Source organism: Felis catus, chromosome F1, assembly GCF_018350175.1.
Source record: "Felis catus isolate Fca126 chromosome F1, F.catus_Fca126_mat1.0, whole genome shotgun sequence".
NCBI lineage: Eukaryota > Metazoa > Chordata > Mammalia > Carnivora > Felidae > Felis > Felis catus.
Genome location: NC_058384.1, coordinates 65116262 through 65138120, shown reverse-complemented (window position 1 = coordinate 65138120; position 21859 = coordinate 65116262). Strand labels below are relative to the sequence as shown.

Below are 21859 nucleotides of genomic sequence, written 5' to 3'. Positions count from 1 at the left end.
AAGACATATTCCCTTGGTCACCTCAAGCATGGAAACTCAGACAAAAGACCCACCTCATCAATATGCTGGGGAACCGAGTGCTTGAAGACAGAGCCTGCTCCTTCTCTCTTCTCACGAAATGGGAAGTAGGACAACAGGAGCATCTCCTTGAACCCAGAGATGGGAGCTTTATGTTGAGAAGGCCAGAGGCACCTGCCAGCCTGGGTCCCTAGATAACCTCAGAGAGCAGTGCTGTCTTCCTATGTTAAGCTGCCGGCCCTGCTCTGGACAGTTACTTACCAAGTCCAAATCCCATTTGCTGCTTCATCAATCTCCATGGCATCCCCGTCCCAAAACTTCTACCTAAAAATGTGCCCAGAATCAAAGGCAAGTTGACTTGTCCATATCACTTAGAGCATCCACATTCTTTCCCTTCCTGAATACTGGAATGATATATCCTCACGTTTAGCCTTTCCTGTATTTGAAATTTTAAAAATATCACCGAGAGTGGTCAGCAATCTCACTGCAAGGTAATTGAAGGGGGATTCAAGGCTGCCATGCAACTGAAAATTGCTGAGGATAAAGGAATAACTTGTGGATTCTGAGAAAAGTTCACATTTAAATTTTTTTCACCAGTTTCCAACCAACCAAATTGAGCCACAAGTAATAGTTCAATTAATAGGGTGAAATTATTTTTTAATTAAAATATAGAAGCCATTGGCCTCCTGCCTTCACTAGAATATATCAAGGCTAAAAATCTGGGCTCTCTTCTGCCAAGGACTGTTCTAGAAATGGGATGCTAAACTGTTGCAGATTAGGATCCTCGGAAAACAGATTCTGATGGGCACAACCGGATGGCTCAGTCGGATGAGCATCCAGCTTCGGCTCAGGTCATGGCCTCGAAGTTCAGGAGTTCCAGCCCCGCGTCAGGCTCTGTACTGACAGTTCAGAGCATGAAGCCTGCTTCGGATCCTGTTGTCTCCCTCTCTCCCTGCCCCTCCCCTGCTCATACTCTCTCGCTCTCAAAAATAAATAAACATTAAAAAAAAAAAAGGAAAAAAGAAAAAGAAAACAGACTCTGAAACTGATTGAAATGTAACAGGTTTCCCAGAGAGTGCCCTCGGCATCAACACCTGTGTGAGAGTGAAGGCAGCGGACCCTGGCAGGGGGAGTAGCTGAAATGTGATGTATGTCAAACCGGCTCACAGATGAGAGCCTTGGAGCCGGGAGGGCCCTTTTTAATCATCTTAGTTGGAGGGACGGGGGCCAGTCTTTACAGCCGGAAGTAGGCAAGTCTTTGCGGCCGGTCTGCCCTGGCAGAAGGTGTGAGACTCTGGAGAAAGTAGCTCTTCACCAACAGCAATTTCCGAAGAGCCACTCAACTGACCTCTATTGCCTCAGAGCCTCCCAGCAGCTGGGGGAACAGATGTGTGGGGCCCAAAGGTAAGCAATCCAGGTAGGGTAGCACAGCATTCACTGAGTACAAGTGACAGAAGAGAGTGAGACCCCGGCTGTCAGACCTCTACCTAATGGCTTTTTATCTGGATTTAAGCAGGATGACTAAGCCAAACATTTTGAAAATAATTTTGACTATACTCATAGCAAGGCACTGGTGCTATTATGTTTAGAAATCTGGACATGAAGGCAAAGGTGTCTTTGATCTGCAGGCTGACTTCACGTGCTAGCTAGTGTTTTGTGCAAAGTCAGACAGGTTAACTTGACTTGGAGAACTTGTTCATTTCCACTGCCTTGCCCCACCCTTCATAACCAGCAGACCCCGTGACACTCTCACAAGTGATATTTTGCCCATGCAGGGTCACCCCGTGGGGTGATTCTGGGCGTTGCAGGAGCTGCGTCTGGAAGTCAGGGTATGCTCAGTCCTTGGCATAGAAGGCCAGAGTGCACAGAAGGATGAGGGAGAAAGGACCCTGCCTTGCACCAGAGCGCACGTGTTCACCTTCTGTGATGCTCAGACAGGAATGCTGGCTTTAAGTCCGGTTTTAAGTTGAGAGCATCTAAGAAGAAACTTCTCAAGATTAACCTCTGCAGGTTTAGGAGCTTACTGGAAAATTAAAAAAAAAAAATTTTTTAATGTTTATTTATTTTTGAACAAGAGAGAGACAGAGTGCAAGTGTGGGAGGGTCAGAGAGAGTGGCAGATATAGAATCTGAAGCAGGCTCCAGGCTCCGAGCTGTCAGCACAGAGCCCAAAGCGGGGCTCGAACCCGCGAGCCATGAGATCATGACCTGAGCTGAAGTCAGACTCTTAACCGACCGAGCCATCCCAGCATCCTTCTTGATCCCATATTTAAAGGCATTTTTGAAACAGCATTAAAATTAATACACGTTAAACAAAATCAGTTAAAAGCCTTCCAATAATCTGTCCTTGTTAAGAGGAAAGGGGCTTCTGCCCCACGCCTCTGCGCAGGGCATCCTTGACTTCCTTGTTCCTCAGGCTGTACACGACAGGGCTCAGCAGGGGAGTGAGGACGGTGTAGGTCACAGAGATGAGTCTGTCCTGCCCCAGGGAACTCCGGGACTTGGGCTTGAGGTAGGCGACAGAGGCACAGCCATAGTGGACGATGACCACTCTGAGGCGGGAGGTGCAGGTGGCAAAGGCCTTCTTCCGGCCCCGGGCGGGGGGGATCTTGAGGCTGGCGGAGACGATGAGGACACAGGAGAAGAAGACCAGGCCCGTGGGCAGAATCAGGACACAGACGCTGACGACAAAGTTGATGATCTCGTTGACAGGGGTGTCCACGCAGGCCAGCTTCAGCAGGGGCCTGACGTCACAGAAGAAGTGAAATATGACATGGGCATCACAGAAGGGCAGGCCAAACACAGATGTTACCTGGACAGTGGCCACGCCCAGGCCAGTTCCCAGGGAGCCACTTGCTAACTGGACACAGGCCTCTTTACTCATGATGACTGAATACCACAGGGGGTTGCAGGTGGTCACGTAGCAGTCATACCCCGTGGCCGTGAGCAGGAAGCAGTTGTTGATGCCGAAGGTGAGATAGAAGAAGAGCTGAGTGGCACAGTCTGGGATGGAGATGGCTCGTTGGGGACTGAGGAGACTGGACAGAAATGGGCTGGTGGGGACTCAGGAGGCCAGGAAGCATAGATGATGGCCACAGTGTAGCAGGTCTCAGAGAGGGACAGCATGCTCAGGAAGAAGTACATGGGGGTATGGAGGTGATGGTTCAGACGAACAACAGTCACGATGATGATGATATTGCTGGACAGAGTCAGCAGGTGCAAACTCAGAAAGACGGCAAAGACCAGCCTGTGCGGCCACCCGAGTTCCTTTCAAAGAGGAACTCGACCACGGCAGTAGAGTTTGGTGTTGGCACTGAGAGAGGTGTGGTTCTGGGCAAAGGACAGGGGTGATGAGCCAACTGTACAAGAGAACAGGCTAACCCAAGGCCTTGGGTAAAAAGTGTGTCCATCGTCTGAGCAAATGCCCTGGACCTCGACGGTCATCAGTGTCAGCTGCGGTCATCGCCTCTATCCACCTCTTCCTGGGCTCCACCCCAGGACCCTGAGATCGGCGGCAGAGTCAGATCCCAGAGGGAAGGCAGAGGCTGAGTACAGAGGAGATCAGTAGAAATAATTTGCCCAGACATCGAAGAGGCGAGTCCAGGTCAGGGAAGAAGTTGGTCCTCAAACACTCTTGAATTTGCTGGGAAGGATCCAGTGAGGACAGCAACCGAGGTAAAAGACAGAACATATCTGAGGCCGATAGCCTTTCAACACCTGTCAGAAGGCACTGTCACTGCCAAATGGCTCAGAAGAGTCCTGTAATGATTTCTGCTTCTCAGAGTCACTTCACCAAGCCCAGCGCCTAAAATCCCCTGCGATCATGAAAGACTACAAAAGGGAGCATTTCTATGAGCTGGTCCTCCTGAAAGCCCCACACCACATAACCTCTCAGGCCATGGAAAAGGTTTGATAAGGCACTGCAGGGGTATGGTTTATCTCCTTGAATTTGAGCAGAAAACAGGATGGAACAGATCCGAGGAGATCCTTTCAAGAAGGGGCTGGGTTTTCCCAGTGTGAGAGCAGAGATAAAATTCACCTAATCAGAGAAGGACCAGATATTCTATTTTTCCCTTCAATTTTGCATATTTCAAGTTGAGACAGGGATAGAAATGGGCTCATCTCATGTGAGCTCAGAACTGGAGACTGGACAGCGGCAGGCTTAGTCTTGCCTTTCAACCGGTGTCTACTCCCGAAAGAAGCCACCATGGTTATCCGTTACTTCCATTCAGAAAGCTGAGCATCATCCTTTTCCATGCGGAAAACAGTCCTTCCCAAAATGCTGTATTCTGTGTCCCCTCTTCTCTGCACTTTCTACCAACACCCAACTTGTGGGCACAATGTCATTCTCTGCAGAGACTGCAATGGTCTCCCAACCAAGGTCCCTCATTGCATCAACCTCAGTCAAGTTCCAAGCGAGCCCCCTTAATGGTAAAAAATCTGTTGATGGTGTTGACCCAAAGGATATGAAAACACTACCTCAGAAAGATTTATGCATCCCTATGTTTACTGCAGCATTATTTAGAATGGCCACATTATGTGAGCAGCTCAAGTGTCCATCAATAGATGAATGGGTAAAGATGTGGTATATTCATTCCATACACAATGGAATATTACTTGGGCATCAACAAGAATGAAATCTTGCCATCTGCAACAACATGGTTGGATCCAGAGGGTGCAATGCTAAGCGAAATAAGTCAGTCAGAGAAAGACAAACACCATATGATCGCACTCGTGTGTGGAATTTAAGAAACAAACCCCAAAATCCCAGACTGTTAACTATCGAGAACACACTGCTGGTCACCAGAGGAGGGGTGGGGGGTGGGAGAAACCGGTGGCGGGGATGAAGGGTGAAGTCTCCAGGTACATTGATGAGCACTGGGTAATGAACGGAATCGTTGAACCACTATACTGCACAACTGAGACTGATACAACACTGTAGGTTAACTAGACTGGAAGTAAGATAAAAACTTGGGGGCGCCTGGGTGGCTCAGTCAGTGAAGCGTCTGACTTCGGCTCAGGTCATGATCTTGAGGTCCGTGAGTTCGAGCCCCACGTCGGGCTCTGTGCTGACAGCCTGGAGCCTGCTTCCGATTCTGTGTCTCCCTGTCTCTCTGCCCCTCCCCTGCTCGCGCTCTGTCTCTCTCTCAAAAACGAATAAACATTACAAAGAATTTTTTAATCGGCTTCAGCCCAGCTTTCAAGGATTTGTAAACAAGCCTGTGATTAACCAGCCTTGATTTTTATAACTCTTATCACTTCCCTGCCAACTGCTCATACAAACTTCATCACGTGCTTTTAACATCTTTCTCACGGTGCACGGACCAGACCCATGTAGTGCCCCATGTACTATCCCAACATGGGTGTGGACCTGGTAGAATGAGATTTTTAGTTCTGCTTTGCACTCCCGTCCCAGAGATGCCCAACATCTTCTTTCTCCCTCAGATCACAGTGGCCCATCCAGCTGCTAGCTGGGAATAGTCTGTAGTGACATCCAAGTTGTGTTCTTGGGTTTTGACGGATAGTTCGGAACCCATCCATCGACAACCACAGGTCTTATTATATTTGCACACGTACATGGAAATGCATCCAGGTTGTTCTTATAATTCCCTTCCACTTGCCTGGAAAAAGATTTTACTCCTGCCTGTAGCCTAGAATATTTGTTTTCTTCCTCCTCCAGACCATTAATCCGCTCTAAATTACTATCACCTGAAACGACTCTATCCCAGCACCACTATGTGGGTGGACTCCAGAAGAGCCACCAGGGAAGGGGAGCAGGGTGGGATGGGGAGACGGGATGGCAAGAAGAGGGCTACTCATCTCGGGTGCAAGAAATGGAGGTGAGGAAGGAAAGAGACAAAAAGGTAGGGAGGGTAGGGATGGACAGAAACCTCGAAATTCAGACCGTAGTGGACTTTGGGGTTAATACTCTTTCTTTCTGTCAAATAAATGACAACAAAAAGAGGGAAACAAAGCCTGTCCCTGACCCAATCTTACAGTTTTTCTCCAGGGAAGAGAACTTACTTGTCTTGTTGGGTCTCCAATTTTTTTTTTAAGTCTACTGTAAATAATAAAATTTTGTTCTGAATGCAAGCAAAACCATCTCTCCAGGAGTTCAATGTGCTGAGTATGTCACGAAGCGAGTGCTGTGCTAGTATCAGGAACACAAAGATAACCAAGCAAGGGTCCGTGCCCTCACAGAAGTTAGATTTCTGGACAGCCTTTTGTATAGGACCCAAATAAAGAGCCCTCAAGTCTTACGTCCCTCCTCCTTACATTAGTTCACACATACACATTTCCAAAAGGATAAAAAGCACAAGATTGTCTACGAGAGATCGTGGTCCCCCTTCTACAGATCACCGTTGACTCCGTGATGAACGAATGTTACGCTACAATCAACAAGCACTGTCCCAGAGTACAAGGAAGTGAAACTCACCAGCAGCCTGTTTCTCTGGTCTTCTGAGAGTCACATCCTCCCACTCGGGACACTGAACGCCTGCAACAATACATATGGATGTGTACTAACAGTTACAAAGCATTTCCCAGATTTTTGTCAGTGACCTTCCCGAGATTATTTTAAATCCATCAGTTACTTGAGTCTGGGTCACTGTGCAAAACCAGCGCTATTTTACCAAAAGTCTACGGATTTTCTTATCTGATGATCACTAACGTCTTACTGAGCAGAGCTGTGGTTTCATAGGAACTCCCCCCTTTACTGGCTAATCTTGAGATACTGCCCAGAAGGGGATACCGAAAAGAAACTCGAAAGGAAGGGAAGGACACACAGCCCAGTCTTCAGTGCCTGAGCCTATGAGTGACGGACAGGAAAAGTCACATTGACTTCCTCTGGATTCCCACAACCTCCTCGGACAGCAGCTCTTCTTTGGGTCACAAAGCAATAACAACTCTGGCTTGAGGTTTCTTAAGGTGCGGACTTCCTGTCCAGACTCCTGGGTCTCTCTCCCCAAAACAGCACCTGCTACTCCCAAGTGACCTAGGGTAGCAGAGGGCGCAATCCAAACAGCAGAGCGCCAAGAGACCTCATTACCCAGCAAACTCGTTGCCTCATCCTGGGATTAACATTTTGGAAGGTAGAGCTGGCCTGGCAATTAGGAGAAATCTCTGTGGGGAAAAGGCTGATCTGAAAACTTGGTAGGTTGGGCCATGGTCCCGCGAGGTACGTGTTATACTTTCTGTCCGTTTCTCTGGTGCCAAAGCTGAGGAGCTTAAGACCCTTCTGGAAAGGATGCTTCATGTGTGGCAGAAGGGAAGCAATGATTGCCAAGAAGGATTTAAGCATGGAACCCTGCAGCCAGGTCCGCAGAGGGCTGACCTTCAGATGCCCCGCACTGGAAGCCAGTTTAAAGTCCCAGGGTGCAATCCCCAATCCAATCCGTGCCTAGAATTCTCTTGTAAGACTACCTTTACCCTTTTGTTTAAATTCCAGCATAGTGAGCACACAGTGTAATATTAGTTTCAGGTGTACAATATGGTGAATCAACACTTAGGTCCATCCCCTGGTGATCATCACAAGGGCACTACTGTTAAAATTTTTTTAATGTTTCTATTCACTTTTTGAGACACAGAGAGAAACAGAGCATGAGCGGAGGAGGGGCAGAGAGAGAGGAAGACACAGAATCCGGAGCAGGCTCCAGAGCCCGACGCAGGGCTCGAACACACGAACCTCGAGATCATGACCCGAGCAGAGAAGTCGGCCGATTAACCGACGGAGCCACCCAGGCGCCCCCATCACAAGTACACCCTTAATCCCCATCCCTCTATTCCCCGCCCCCCACCTCCCCTCTGGTGACCAGCAGTGTGTTCTCTGTAGTTAAGAGTCTGTTTCTCGGTTGGCTTCTCTCTCTCTCCTCTCTTTTCTCCCCCTTTGCTCACTTACTCTGTTTCTTAAACTCCACATATGAGTGAAATCATATGGTATTTGTCTTTCTCACCTTTATACCTTTTTTAATTGAAGCATAGTTCACACACGACGTGACACCGGCTTCAGGCGTGCAACCTCTGTGGGTTATGCCACGCCCACCACGAGTGTAACCACCGCGTGTCCTCACGCAACGCTATTACGGTACCACGGACTGTATTCCCTTCCATCCCGTGACTTCTTCTACTTTAACCCATCTTGCCCATCTCTGCTCTGCTGGCTGCACACCCTGCATCATTCTGGAACTTCTGGCCCGGTTCCGCCCAAGGCCTCCGCCTTGCCAGGCCACCTTCCACGAAGTACATCCGTGTCACTACCCGCAGCCCACACAGATGTTAGTGAGCGTCAACGGCTTTGAACTAGGCAAAAGTTAGAGCCCAAGCGTCACATATTTTTAACTCTTTAGTCCCACTCTTCACATTGGCCTCACATCCGTAATTCAATTATAAGCATCTTTAGAGACTCTCCATCTTTTCTCTCAGGGTACTTACAGCTGCTACTCATCAAAATAATTACTAACACTTATGATATGTGCTTATCTGCTCGGTACTGAACTGGGCAGTGTACATGTTAGTTCATCTAATCCTAGCGATAAATCTACAAGGGAGCGTAGCTACATTCCTCTTCAGGAGAGAAAACAGGCACAGAGACGTTGTGGAACTTTCTCTAGGACACTGAGCTCATACATGAGGAACCAGGACTCCAACCGGGAAACCCGGCCTCAGGAGAAACAGTAGCACACGTCTGGACACGGCGAAATTCTCCGTGACTACCGCTGAGACCGAATTTAATTTGTAATTGCGCTCAACGGCGGTGCCGCGGGCGAGGACAATCCAGGAAGGCAGCCTGGTGGTGGTGCAAAAGCATTAGACTAGGGGCTCTGTTTCCCCAGGTTCAGCGTCCAGATCTGCCACAAATCTGACTGGCGTCTGGATGGATGCTCCTCTGACCCGAGCCTCCTGACGCACCTGCGGGTGATGGAGTCGCATGTGGCGACAGGGAGGACGGCGACGTCCCCCCGGAAGTTGCTCTCGCTCTGCACCCTTCACGTGGCTTTGGGTGACTCGCAATAACATGAGGAAGCAGGTAAATATTCAATATTACTATCCCCACTTTACAAATGAAGAAACTGAGGTTCAATCAGAAAGTGAAATAAGAGGCCCTTCCCAGGGTCCTCCCCCCTCCCCCCACCCCCACTGCTAACTCTCCACGTCTGCCTCCAATCGAAGGATGGCATTATCTCTCTTCCATCTCTGCAACGATGTTCTAATGACCATAAGAAGTGGTGTAGCGTTGGGGCACCTGGGGGGCTCAGTCCATTGAGCGTCCGACTTCAGCTCAGGTCACGATCTCGCGGTCCGTGAGTTCGAGCCCCGCGTCGGGCTCTGGGCTGAATCCTGCTTCGGATTCTGTGTCTCCCTCTCTCTCTGCCCCTCCCCTGCCTGCACTCTGTCTCTCTCTCTCTCTCTCAAAAATAAATACACATAAAAAAATAAAAAAATAAAGAAAGAGGTGATGTAGCTTCTAAGTCGGTGAATAATGGAGGGGCCAAGATTCCATAAAGAAAGGATATGTAGAAATGTCAGCCCGACGCCCACTGTTTGCAATTTCTTCAAGGAACTGTAATTTGTTGCTCAGAGGCTTTGGTCCAAACACTCAACAAAAAAAAAGAAAAAGAGAGAGCAGAGCATCTGGTCATCTCCTGGTCTCCACATGCTTAAGGGCTGTATTTCCACTGAGAGGTAAAGGAGAAAGAAACCAACCCTCACAAAGACTGAAACCAGCTTCAATTTCACGTAATCCCTGCTTATTAACATGTTCTTGCCCGTCGTCTAACTACCCACTGGGAAGTAAAACAGAGGAAGATAATATAACGTAGAGCCTCAATTTATCTTCACTGCTTTTGCACTTACAGCAGGGTAAGCCAACTACTGCCTGCCGGCCCATGAACCCACCATCGGTTTTTGCACGGCCTACGTGCTGTGTAATGGGCCATATATTTTGTAATGATCGAAAGAAAAAACTTTTAAAGAATAACATTGTGTGGCGTGCAAATTGTATGAAAGTCATATTTCAGTGACCATAATTCAAGTTGTGTTTCTTTTTTTTTTTTAATTTTTTTTCAACGTTTATTTATTTTTGGGACAGAGAGAGACAGAGCATGAACGGGGGAGGAGCAGAGAGAGAGGGACACACAGAATCGGAAACAGGCTCCAGGCTCTGAGCCATCAGCCAGAGCCTGACGTGGGGCTCGAACTCCCGGAACGCGAGATCGTGACCTGGCTGAAGTCGGACGCTTAACCGACTGCGCCACCCAGGCGCCCCTGTGTTTGTTTCTTAATCAAAGCCACACTCCCGGGGCGCCTGGGTGGCTCAGTGGGTTAAGCGTCCGACTTCGGCTCCGGTCACGGTCTCGTGGTTTGTGCGTTCGAGCCCCTCCCTCTGCCCCTCTCTCCCTCTCTGCCCCTCCCCTGCTCATGCTCTGTCTCTGTCTCAAAAATAAACAGTAAAAAAATTAAAAGAAAAAAAGCCACCCCGCCCCCACATGCCGCCTGTGGTTGCTTTTATGCGACCACAGCAGCATTAAGTAGATGCAAGAGAGACTTTGGGTCCACAAGTCCTACATTATTTACTACCAGGCCCCCTCCGGGGAGGGGGCGGGGAGGGCTGGAGGACCCCCGATATTGTGCGTGTAGGGTGCAGTGAAGATGCACTAACTGTACCAGGAGAAAAGACCACAGGGCTAAAGATGAAGAAGGAAAAAAGAAAGCACTCAATAGAAACAGATTCATCAAAAAAGTTCCCGTTTTAAAGCTCTGAGAACTCCGAGATACACAGCCCCGGACCATCGTCTCCTCCTGAGCATGGGCCAAACCGTAACTTGCCTCTTCCCAACAGAGGACAGACAGGTGACAGGATGTCACTCTCACGCTTACATCACGTCCTATAAAAATCTGTCTTAGCAGAACGGAGACCCTCCCTTGCTGACTCTGCAGACGTAAGCGGCCACGTTTTGAAAGGACTCCCAAGGGGGCCACGCGGCAAGGAATGTGGGCACTTGGGGGAACTGATCTCCGGTGACAGCCGGTGAGCAAACACAGCCTCAGTCCACTGACGACCATGTGAATTTGGGAGAGAATGCCCAGGTCCAGAAGGAAATGCAGCCGGGCTGACATTGTGCTTTCAGGTTTGTGAGACCCTGAGCAGGGGACCCAGAATACCTGAGCCGTGGGGACCATGACAGAGAGCAGGGGACCTAGAGCATCTGAGCCGCGGGGACCGTGACCGAGAGTGGGGGACCCGGAGCGCCTGAGCCGTGGGGACTGTGACATAACATGTCTGTGTTGTTATAAGCTATTAAATCTGTGGTTATTTGAGACAGAATATTAGGAAATGAATGTAAATATGCCACATGTAAAAAAAAGTATGTGGTAATTTGTTGCAAAGCAATAAAAAACTAATTTTTATTGTGTTGAAGGAAATAGCTGGCAGATTGTGGAACCACAACAGAGCACTGGAAAATATATTTTTTTTAATAGAGTGAAAACATCAGAAGTAAAACCTATAATAACTGAAACTAAGAACTCAATAGAATATTTTAACATCACATTAGAAAGAAACCAGAGATAGGGGTGCCTGGGGGGCTCAGTCGGTTAAGCATCCGACTTTGGCTCAGGTCATGATCTCACGGTTCATGAGTTTGAGCCCCGCCTCGAGCTCTGTGCTGACAGCGTGGAGCCCGCTTGGGATTCTCTCTCTCCCTTTCTCTCTGTCCCTCCCCCACTCATGCTGTCTCTGTCTCTCTCAAAATAAATAAATAAACCTTTTTAAAAAGTTTCACTATAAAAAAGAAAAAAAAACTAGAGATAAAAAATCACTGAATGAGAAGCATGTCAGTAGGAAATATCCAAGCAGAAGCACAGGGAGGGAGAAAGAATGTGTAATATATATTCAAGAGCACAGGAGGCATAGAGAACCTGGTGAAAGGTCTAGCGTATGTGTAATTGGAGCTATGGGTAGACAGGAGAGAGAGATGGAATGTCCCAGCAGCAACAGATGCAGAAACATGTTCTCAGTTTTCCAAACCCGAGGACAATATCAGGACAGAGGGTCAAGAATGACGCCGAACTCCATGCAAAACATATACACACACACCTCCCACCCCAACAAAATGCATGCACACATACCGTGTAAGATGGCCAAAAAAGAAAAAGGCTTAAAAGTAGGTAGAGGAAAAAGATACACTATTTTCAAGGAATAGCAATAAGACTGTTAACCGGCTTCTGAACAGCAGTAATAAGAAACAGAAATCCGTGGAATGATATCGAAGGGCTGAAAGGAAGTAGCTGCCAAAGGAGAGTTCTAGACTCCAGGAAAGTATCATGCACGAAGAAGAGCCAAAATAAAAACAGCTTCGGAAATGGAAAAAATGAGAGAATTCTTCACCGGAAGACTTGCACTAAAGAACTATGAGCTGGGGTTCTCCACTTAACCAACTGAGCCCCCCAGGTGCCCCTGGGGTTCTTCAGATGGAAGGAAAATTCATGCCAGACAGAAACCAAAACAAAAAATAACCGAAATGAATTTCAGCATAAAAGATAAATGTATGGAAAGCATAAATTAATATTATACGTAATATTATCCAATTAATATCTTGAGAATGTCTAAATACTTGTGGAATGAAAATACACAGTAACAACATTAAGATAGGGGTAAATCAAATTCAGGTTTCACATAATTGTGGCATGGTCCTTGAAATCTAATCTCTAAAATAAACATTAAAGTGATGTGTAAGGAACAAATAAAAGGAATAAAAATACTTGATTATTCCAAAATAAGACAAAAAGGAAAGGTATCTAAAAAATGGGAAAAGTAGAAAACAAATGGTAACATACGTAAAACCCAAAGATATCGGTAATTTTGTTATAATATAAAAATGTAAATTTCATTAAATGCAAAATAATAATCCACTTAGTACACAAAAACTGTCACACGGGATAAGACAACAAAATTCTGTTTATAGAAGACATACCTTGTCAGCATACGGAAAGATTAAATATAAAAGAATGGAAAAAATACCATGCAAACACTAATCAAAAGAAAGTTATTGTTTTATGTAAACATCAGGAAAGAAGATGTCCATTTTTAAAAATTTGAAGCTTATTTTGTGACCTGCCCTACGGTCTAGCCTGGAGAATGTGCCGCATGTACTCAAAAACAATACACATTCTGTTCTTTTTATGTGTAGTTTTCCAGAAGTGTCAGGTCAAGTCGTCTGGCGATGTTGTTCGTGCATTCTCCATCCTTGTGGATTCTCTGATTGTTCTATAAATTAATAAAGTAGAATTATTGAGCTCTCCAACTATATTTGTTGTGTGGTCTATTTCTCCTTTCAATCTGTCCTTTTCATGGATTTCTGGGCTCTGCTCTCAGGTGCATATACCTTCATAATTTTATATCTTCCTAACAGAGTGACTCTTTTATCATAAATGTTTGTCTCTTGTAACATCCCTTGTCTCAAAGTCTATTTTGTCTGATATTAACACAGCTCTCCTGTGGTTACTGTTTGCGTGGCGTATCTATTTACCACCGTGACTTTCAAAGTATCTGTGTCTCTGACTCTAAAGGTACTGCCTGTAAACAACTTATCAACTACATCTTGCTTTTTAAAACCCGTTCTGACAATCTTTCCCTTTTGACTTGATGATTCAATGTGTTCACCTTTTTTTTAAGTTTACTTATTTTGAGAGAGAGAGAGAGACAGAGCGAACAGGGGAGGGGCAGAGAGAGAGAGAAAGAGAAAGGAAATCCCAAGCAGGCTCCACACTGGCTGCACAGAGCCCTATGCGGGGCTCGCACTCACAAACTGTGAGATCAGGACCTGAACAGAAACCAAGAGTCGTCGGTGCGTTCACGTTTAATGTAATAAACAGTGTGAATGAGGCACTGTCTTCCATGTCACTAGCTGTTTTCCAAATTTCGTGTGTTTTACATTCCTCTATTCCCCCTTTAGTGCCTTTTCTGTTAAAGAACTTTTTTATTGTACCGTATTGATTCTTTTGTTGATTTTAAAACTGGATATTTTTTTTTTGAGTGCTTGTTCTATGCACGTTTAAATTATCACAATGTTGTTCAGGTTAATACAAAGTTGATTTCAATGAAATACGGCAACATGGAAATACGTCTCCATTTCTTCCTCTTATGCCTCTGCACTATCGTCATGTAACATCTTTATTTTTATAAATCCAATTTATAAATCCATACAGTATTATAACAATACGACCGCTTAGAATGATGGTCTGTTTTTCTCTAAAAACATTACTACAGGAGGAACATAAACATGTGGACACATAAACACACACACACATACTCTCGTATGATTACTTATACATGTTACGATAGGGAGCATTTCTGGTTTCATTCGTTCTTCTTCATGGAAATGAGTTATTGTCAACTGCCGTTTCCTTTCAGGCAAAAGAACTTCTAGTATTTCTTGTGGGGTAGGTCTGCTGGCAAAAACTCTCTCCATCTTTTTATCTAGCGACACCTTAATTTTCCTTCATTTTTTTTTTAATTTTTTTTTCAACATTTATTCATTTTTGGGACAGAGAGAGACAGAGCATGAATGGGGGAGGGGCAGAGAGAAAGGGAGACACAGAATCGGAAACAGGCTCCAGGCTCCGAGCCGTCAGCCCAGAGCCCGACGCGGGGCTCGAACTCCCGGACCGCGAGATCGTGACCTGGCTGAAGTCGGACGCTTAACCGACTGCGCCACCCAGGCGCCCCAATTTTCCTTCATTTTTTAAGGATATTGTTGCTAGACTCAGATTTTGTTGTCGTTGTTAATTGTTTTTTTCCCCTTGACAATCTGAATGCCATTTCACTCTCCTCTGGTCTCAATTTTGTTTCCTGTCGGGAAGTCACTATTAATCATGCTGCTTTTTCTCTGTGCATGAGGGTGAGTCACTTTTCTTCGGTTTTCAAGATTAGTCTGTACGTGGCTATCAGCAGTTGGATGTGGTTCTCTTTGCATTTATCCCACTCAGGGTTTGTTGGGTTTCTTGAATCCGTTAATGGTTTTCATCAGATTTGGGAGGTTTTCAGCCATTATTTATTTAAGTTTTTTTTTTTTTTTTTCTGCCTTGTTTTCTGGGAATCCCATCACACCAATGCTGGGATGTTTCCTTTGTCCCCACAGGTCTGGGAGATTCCCTCTGTTTTCATGCTTCTATTTCTGTTCTGAAGGCTGGGTGATTTCTAGGATTGATTTTCAGGCTTCCTGCTTCTTTCTTCTGCTAGCTCAGATCTACTGTTGATCCCTGAAATTCCAGTTATTATAGTTTTCAAACCTAGAGTTTGCATTTGCTCCTTTTCTATAGCTTCTATTTGAGATTCCCTATTTGTGCTATCACTGCCATTCTACACACACACACACACACACACACACACAAACTTGAGTTCTGGGAATGTGAACTGTCTCCAGTCTGGGAATTGGGTGAGAGACTTATTCTCCATTAAAATGAATGAAGTCAGGATTCTGTCCAGCCTCAAGAGGAGGATCACAGCACAGAATCCTCAGATTTTTTGTTTAAAAAAAAAATCATACTTTCCTTCTCTAGATGAGCATTCTTCTGAGAAATGCTTCCTGAATCACGTCTGAGTCCTGGAGGAGGCAGGTCACTTGACCACACCCGCTAGGGTGCCTGTTGTGAACTGGTCTCTCTTATCCCAGGGAGTCGGTGACTCCGTGCCTGCCGCCGTGGCCCTAGCTCCTGTCGTGTTCGCACTGGACAACCGTGGCAGCCGCCTAACCCGGTCCCAAACTTGCTCCTCTCCAATTCATTTCCCACTTCTCAACCAGATGCTTTAGAGAGCACATCGGACTGTGCCATTGCCTCCTTAAAAGCTTTGCTGGCTCCACATTGCCCCATAAGCACCAAGTGCTGTGTGACCTGTATACTCACATCCTCACACCTAAATTCATCTCTCCCTCGAGCTCTCTGTGCACAATTGGGCTTTCCTTCAGTTCTTGAAACGACGCATTATCAATAATCTATCAAGTCCTTCCCTCCTGTTTTTCTCTGCCTCCAGTTCTCTTCCCTAACTTCGTCTAGTTGACCTTCATTCATCTTAAAGACCCCAGCGCAAAATCACCGCTCAGAGGAATATTTACACTTCCCAGACTAGCAAAACGTCACCCCCTTTATTCTGTGCTCTCGCAAAACTCTGTTCTTCCTTTGTGGCATGTGTCGCTGTTTGTAATAACGTGTTTATTTGTGGCCTTGGATGTTTGAAACCTGCCTGGTGTGGCCACCATAGACGATACAAAGATACCGAACCAAGGGACAGCGGGAGGGATAAAGGCAGCCCATCGTCACTCGACCAGTGGTACATCACAATATGGAGCCGTCCACGTGAAGGGATGCCAAAATACGCTGTCTCCTCAACAAGAGGGGTGCCCACGGCCTGCGTCTGTGCAGAGGAGGCTCCTTTTACTAATCTGCACAATACCCGGTGGATGAATACATTAATGATGAGTTCCATGCAAGCAAATGCCATGACTGTCTTTGTCACACTTGCACCACCAATGCCCAGCACAGTGCCTGGAACCGTGCGTTACATCTTTGTTACTTCAATAAATGAAGGCCCGGTCCTCAGATGTAGAATAATAGGCACACATTTGGCAGGTGTCTCCTGCGTTCGTTAGAGTTTTAGCAAAACGTATTTGTTTCTACGAGGCTAACCGCTCTTGTGAATCAGTCAACAAAAGTCGAGTTTTGTTCTACTAATTGCCCAAGCTCCTAATCAGTCCCCTGGGATAGAGCCTCAAACTCTTTCTCTGCTGCCCTCTGTGCCCTGGAACGATTCTCAAGGGGATGTCCCTGGAGTCCTGGATCAGAGGGATTTGGGAATTCACAGACTGAATGCCCGGATCTGGGGTTTTTAAAGAGGCTTCAGCTCTGCAGGAGGATCTTCTGAGGCCAGAGGAATCAATGCTCCGGGCTTTGAGCCTGTCACCATACCCCGAGCTTCCTTTAGACACTCAGGAAATGATGCCCTTCTAGGCCTGGGGTTCGAGTTCTCCTCCCCCCCCCCCCCCCAGACCTTGTGAAGAGTCCTCTTCTGAGTTTTTTGTTTAAAAAGTTAAGGTAGATCTGCAACTCAGAGAATTTGCCTCCTTTGCCAACCTTGCAGGAAGTAAGTGGCTGTCGGTAGAAAAACCCAGGAGAGAATTGATTTTAGACGTTCTAAGCTTCTTCGTTTTCCTGTTCTGGTTTTCTGATGCTTTTCTTGAACTTTAGAGTTTCCCACTTTGCCGACTGAGCCCAGGAGCCTATAAAGCGGAAGAGACTGTTCTCCTGCCCGTAAGTAAATAATGAGGGAACCTATTAAAAATCGTGGACGGGGGAGAAAAATAAGACAACCTCTATAATCCCAGAGCTGTCATCTGCTACCGATGTCCCTGGTGTCTCGAGTGAATGAGGCTGAGGGTCAGGCAGCTTTCCGACAGCTGGTACCTCCCTCCCCATAACCTGAAGCTCTCGTCTGAACATTCATTCGGCGCGGTTTGGATTCAATGTGAGCGAATGGATTTGGAGACCTATGTTTCACACCTGCTCTTATCATTACTAGAAACGTATGATAAGTGGTTCGTCCTTCTGACCCTCAGATTCTCCATCGATAAAATGAGTATTTTATTTCTTTGTAGGGTAATTGCTAAACTTCAAACAATGTAGTCTGTCTTCACAGGCTGGCAGGTATCTTAACCAGATGTTCGTTTCTCTGGTTTGGTTTCTAATGACCCCAGACAACTTTATTGCTGCGTCGGCCTCTGAGGTCTATACCCTGCCTTGACTCCTCTTACTTATAATGCTTAATTCTGGGTCAGGTTCTCTGCCCTGCTTTTGTTTGTCAGTGTAACACGGGGCATCCAGGTCAGGTCACTGCTTCCAGAAAAATACGCTTGGCATAATCTGTGTTGGGGGGAGGAGAGAAAGAGACATGGACGTGAACTGGGCTGGGGCTGGAGATTCTAGAGGAGGAGACGCTGTCCTTGAGATAGAAAAAGAGGAAAAAAGAGAACACCAAATCCCCCTGAGCCTTGCCTCCCACCCTCCCCCCGTCAACAAGATGTTAGTAGCTACGTTAGGAACTAAAAGGAAATTGGGTAATATTTATTAAGTCCGCATCCCTTCACAGAGACATCAAAAACAACCCAGAACAAGATACAGTGACTTCCTGTTTCTTAATGTCTTCCTTAAGAAGACTCACCCGCTTCCCGTGTCAGCGTTACACCTATTGGTATCTCAGCTGGGACAGAAAGGTCCTCCAGTATTACGCTCTCTCAAGGGCAAAGGACTCAGTACTGGGCAAAGAGAGCTGGGCCCCCAGGTTATCTTTGCCGTGAACTAGATGAGTGCTATCAGGCGTCCTGCATCCTTTTGGGGATTAAGTGTCCCCACATTTCTACCCCAGAGTTACTTCTAAGCAGTAGGTGCATTATTACTTTGACAAACAAAGGAAACTGTCACATGTAAAAAACTCATATACATTTCTACAATCTTTTTAGAGAAAAGAGCTATCCACCAAAAGTCAGACTGAGATTTGGAAAACTAACCCAAGATCAATGGTCTATGTTGATGATAATGGTTTGCCAATACTTAGCTCAGCCACCCATGTCTTCCTATAGAGTTCCATCTTTGTCCCCTGGAAGCCTCTCAACTTCAGTGAGCCTGCAGATTCTCTCCCTTCCTGTCCGCCTGTCAGCCACATGTCCATCTTTTGCTTGACTGCTTCACAAGCTCCATGTGTCTCCAATGCCCCCCTGATGGGCAAGTCCCGTCCCCACCTCTCCTCTCTCCAGCTCTGAGGTCGAGATGCTCACTTGAGTCTACTGTTCTGACTTCCACCCATCGCTGTCAGTACTGCTGGAAGTACCTGGCAGAGGTTGGGGGGGGGGGCCTCCTTCAGACCAGAAGTATCTCCAGAGTTTTCCTTATCAGTTCCTTTGACACAGGGATCAAAGGCTTGACGTGCGGCAAAAATTGAGCCAAGTTCCGGGTGTGTGGAAGCGACTAAGTAGGATCTGTCATCAAAAAAACTTACAATCTAGTTGAAAAGTGAGATAATAAATCATTTCAATTGAATGTGACAAGTGTTATCATGTACAAATGAATGAAAGCCCGAGAGAACCAAGATGGGCGGGATGCCTGGATGGAAAGAGGGTGAGGAGAATTACCCCAAGGGAGGCTTAAAAGAAATTGAAGCTACCTTATCCCACTGCATAATATATATTTATTATGGACACTTTGGGAAATTCAGGAGACAGCAAAAATTCACCCATAAGTTTACCATGCAGAATCACACGCTACTAACATTTAGAGGATTTCCATTCAGCATCTTTCCTAGGCACATTTTCATCTAACTGAGGTAATTTTGTATATATCATATCCTGTTTTATAACTTATTTCCCATTGAATTACATTATTTTCAGGGTATCATTTAAAAGCTACATAGTACAGATTTTTTAAATACCTTATTAGTTTCTGTTTACAAATGTCACACATATTCATTTATACATATTTATATTTCTTTAGAGAGAGAGCAAGGGAGTGAGCATGAGCAAGGGAGGGAAAGAAGAGGAGGGAGAAGGAGGGAGAAGGAGGGAGAGGAGAAAGAGGGAGAAAGAGCGCCGAGCACAGATGTGGGACTTGTTCCCGTGGCCCTGGGATCACGACTTGAACTTGAACCGAGATCAAGAGTCACATGCCCAACCAATTGGGCCACCCAGTTGCCTCTCATTTACTTAATTTTCATTTTTTTGTATACATACATATTCACGTACACGTGAATATAGAACTTTACTTTCTTTACAAAATTGGGATCATATGACTTTTACTGTTTTGTAATATTTTCCCCACTGAACAATATCATGAACACTTTCCTTGACGTATAATTTAAAATTTTTATTGTAGAATAGGGTATGCATTAGAGTATATAAAACAAATGTGCATTTTAAGAAAAATAGCAAACACCTAGCTACTCTCTCCCCGGGCTAAGAAACTAAAGATCACTGTAAATCTAGAAGCCTCATAGATGCTCCTTTCAAATACTTCAAATACTCACCAAATAGTCACGATCATGAATTTTAGATTAAAGTATTCCCACATTTATAAAGAAACAGATTATCCCTAAATAATATATTATTTAGTCGTGCCTTCTTTTGAACATTACATCAATGGGACACACACACACACACACACACACACGTGTCTGTGATTGGCTTCTGTTATTCAACATTATGGTTGTGAGATTCATCTATGCTGGAGCGTGAAACTGTAACCAGTGCCCTTAGGAATCTTTCACAGGAACCGTGGACCTTTTCTGTAAAGGACCAGGTGGTAAACATGTTAGTCTTTGTGAGCCATACAGTCTCTTGCTGAAGCTACTCAGTTTCACTGCCACAGCGTGAATGCAATTTACACAACATGTAGACAAGTGGGTGTGACTGGGTCCCAATAAAGCTTTATTTACAAAACAGACCACTGGCCCCTGGGCTGTGTTTGCGCACCCCTGTTTTATAATTAATTCGTTTGCTGTTCCATACTATATTGTAGGGTTTACTTTATCCTTTCTGCTTTTCAACAACGTTTGGTTTTTTCAGCGTTGTTGTTTGTTTTGCTTCCCCTATTATAAACAAAGCTGTTTTAACTTTGTGTGTCTTTAGTTGTTCTGGATTAAATTCTAATGGTGGAATGGCTGGCTCCTATAGGGCCGTTGGTTTGCAACTTGAACAGGTAATGTCAAACTGTTTTCCAAAATGATTGTATCAATTTGCTCTCCTTCCAGCAGGGAACCAGAACCGCCAGTGCTCTTTATTTGTGATAGCTTTGACTTTTTTGCAGCCTGATCGGTGTGAAATTGTGGTCTGTGGTCTATTTTCCCCTGGCTACTAATGACGTTAAAAATCTGTTCACATGTCCTCTGTGTGTCCCCTGATATGGGATTCCTATACACTTGCTAAATCTATCATTATATTAAGCTGATCTTTTTTTTTCTTTTTGGTGTTTCAAACTCTAGATACTCTAGATACTAGTATTTTATTTGTGGTTTTTTAATATATATATTTACTTGTTCCCGCCCTTTTCTTGTACTTTATTTTGAAACATGGAAGTTAATGTTTATGCAACAGAATGTATCATTATTTTCCTTTATGTTTTGTATCTCTTACCCAGAGCTTTATAAACATTCTCATATATTATCTGCTAAACATTTCATAGGGCGTTTTGCTTCTTCCTAGGTTTTTTACTACATTTGAAATTAATGTTTTTATGGTGCGATCTAATTTCATTTTCCCCCATACAGATAGCCAACAATTCCAAGATCATTGACTAATCCACCAACCTACAGTGCCAGCCCTGGCATGAAGAGTTCCCATATTTCAGAGCTCTGTTTTCTTCCACGAGAGTGACTCTTCACCTCTGTGCCAACACCACACGTTCTTAATGACTGTTGCCTAATAAGTAATAATATTTGAAAGGCCAATCTTCTGTTCTTCAAGAGTGTTTTGGCTTCTCTCAGATCTTAGTACATTCATATAAATTTTAGTGTCAGTTATGAAGCTACCAACCAACGAACAGCAAACCATTTGAGATTCTGATTGAACTCTACTGATTTGTCAACCACAGATCTAGGAATTCATAGATTTCTGATGAATTGGAATCTTCATAATCTTAGATCTTCCAACTCATCAGTGGGGTCCATTGTTCCATTACTTCAGTTCTCTTTAGTGTTCCTCATTAAGGTTTTGTAATTTTCTTGGTGAAGGCCTTTATTCCTACGTACTTGATATTTTTAAGCTATTATAAATGATAGCCTCTTCAAATTTAATTTGCTATCAGTT

At 45.2% G+C, this 21859-nt stretch overlaps 2 protein-coding genes across 2 annotated transcripts in view; both read right to left on the bottom strand.

The window, feature by feature from the left end:
- Nucleotides 1-21859, bottom strand: part of LOC101100178 (olfactory receptor 10J1-like) — a 306783-nt gene that overhangs the window by 35549 nt on the left and 249375 nt on the right. The window contains exon 3 of the mRNA XM_045048479.1: nucleotides 6454-6513. The gene's annotated coding sequence lies outside the window, so the exon portion shown is untranslated. The remainder of the gene's footprint in view (nucleotides 1-6453; nucleotides 6514-21859) is intronic.
- LOC101094078 (olfactory receptor 10J4-like) lies at nucleotides 2336-4604 on the bottom strand. Its single transcript, XM_019822340.3, is given in 3 exon segments — nucleotides 2336-3070; nucleotides 3103-3286; nucleotides 3289-4604. Coding segments are annotated over 3 exon segments (1026 nt in total). The 5' UTR covers nucleotides 3428-4604; the 3' UTR covers nucleotides 2336-2367.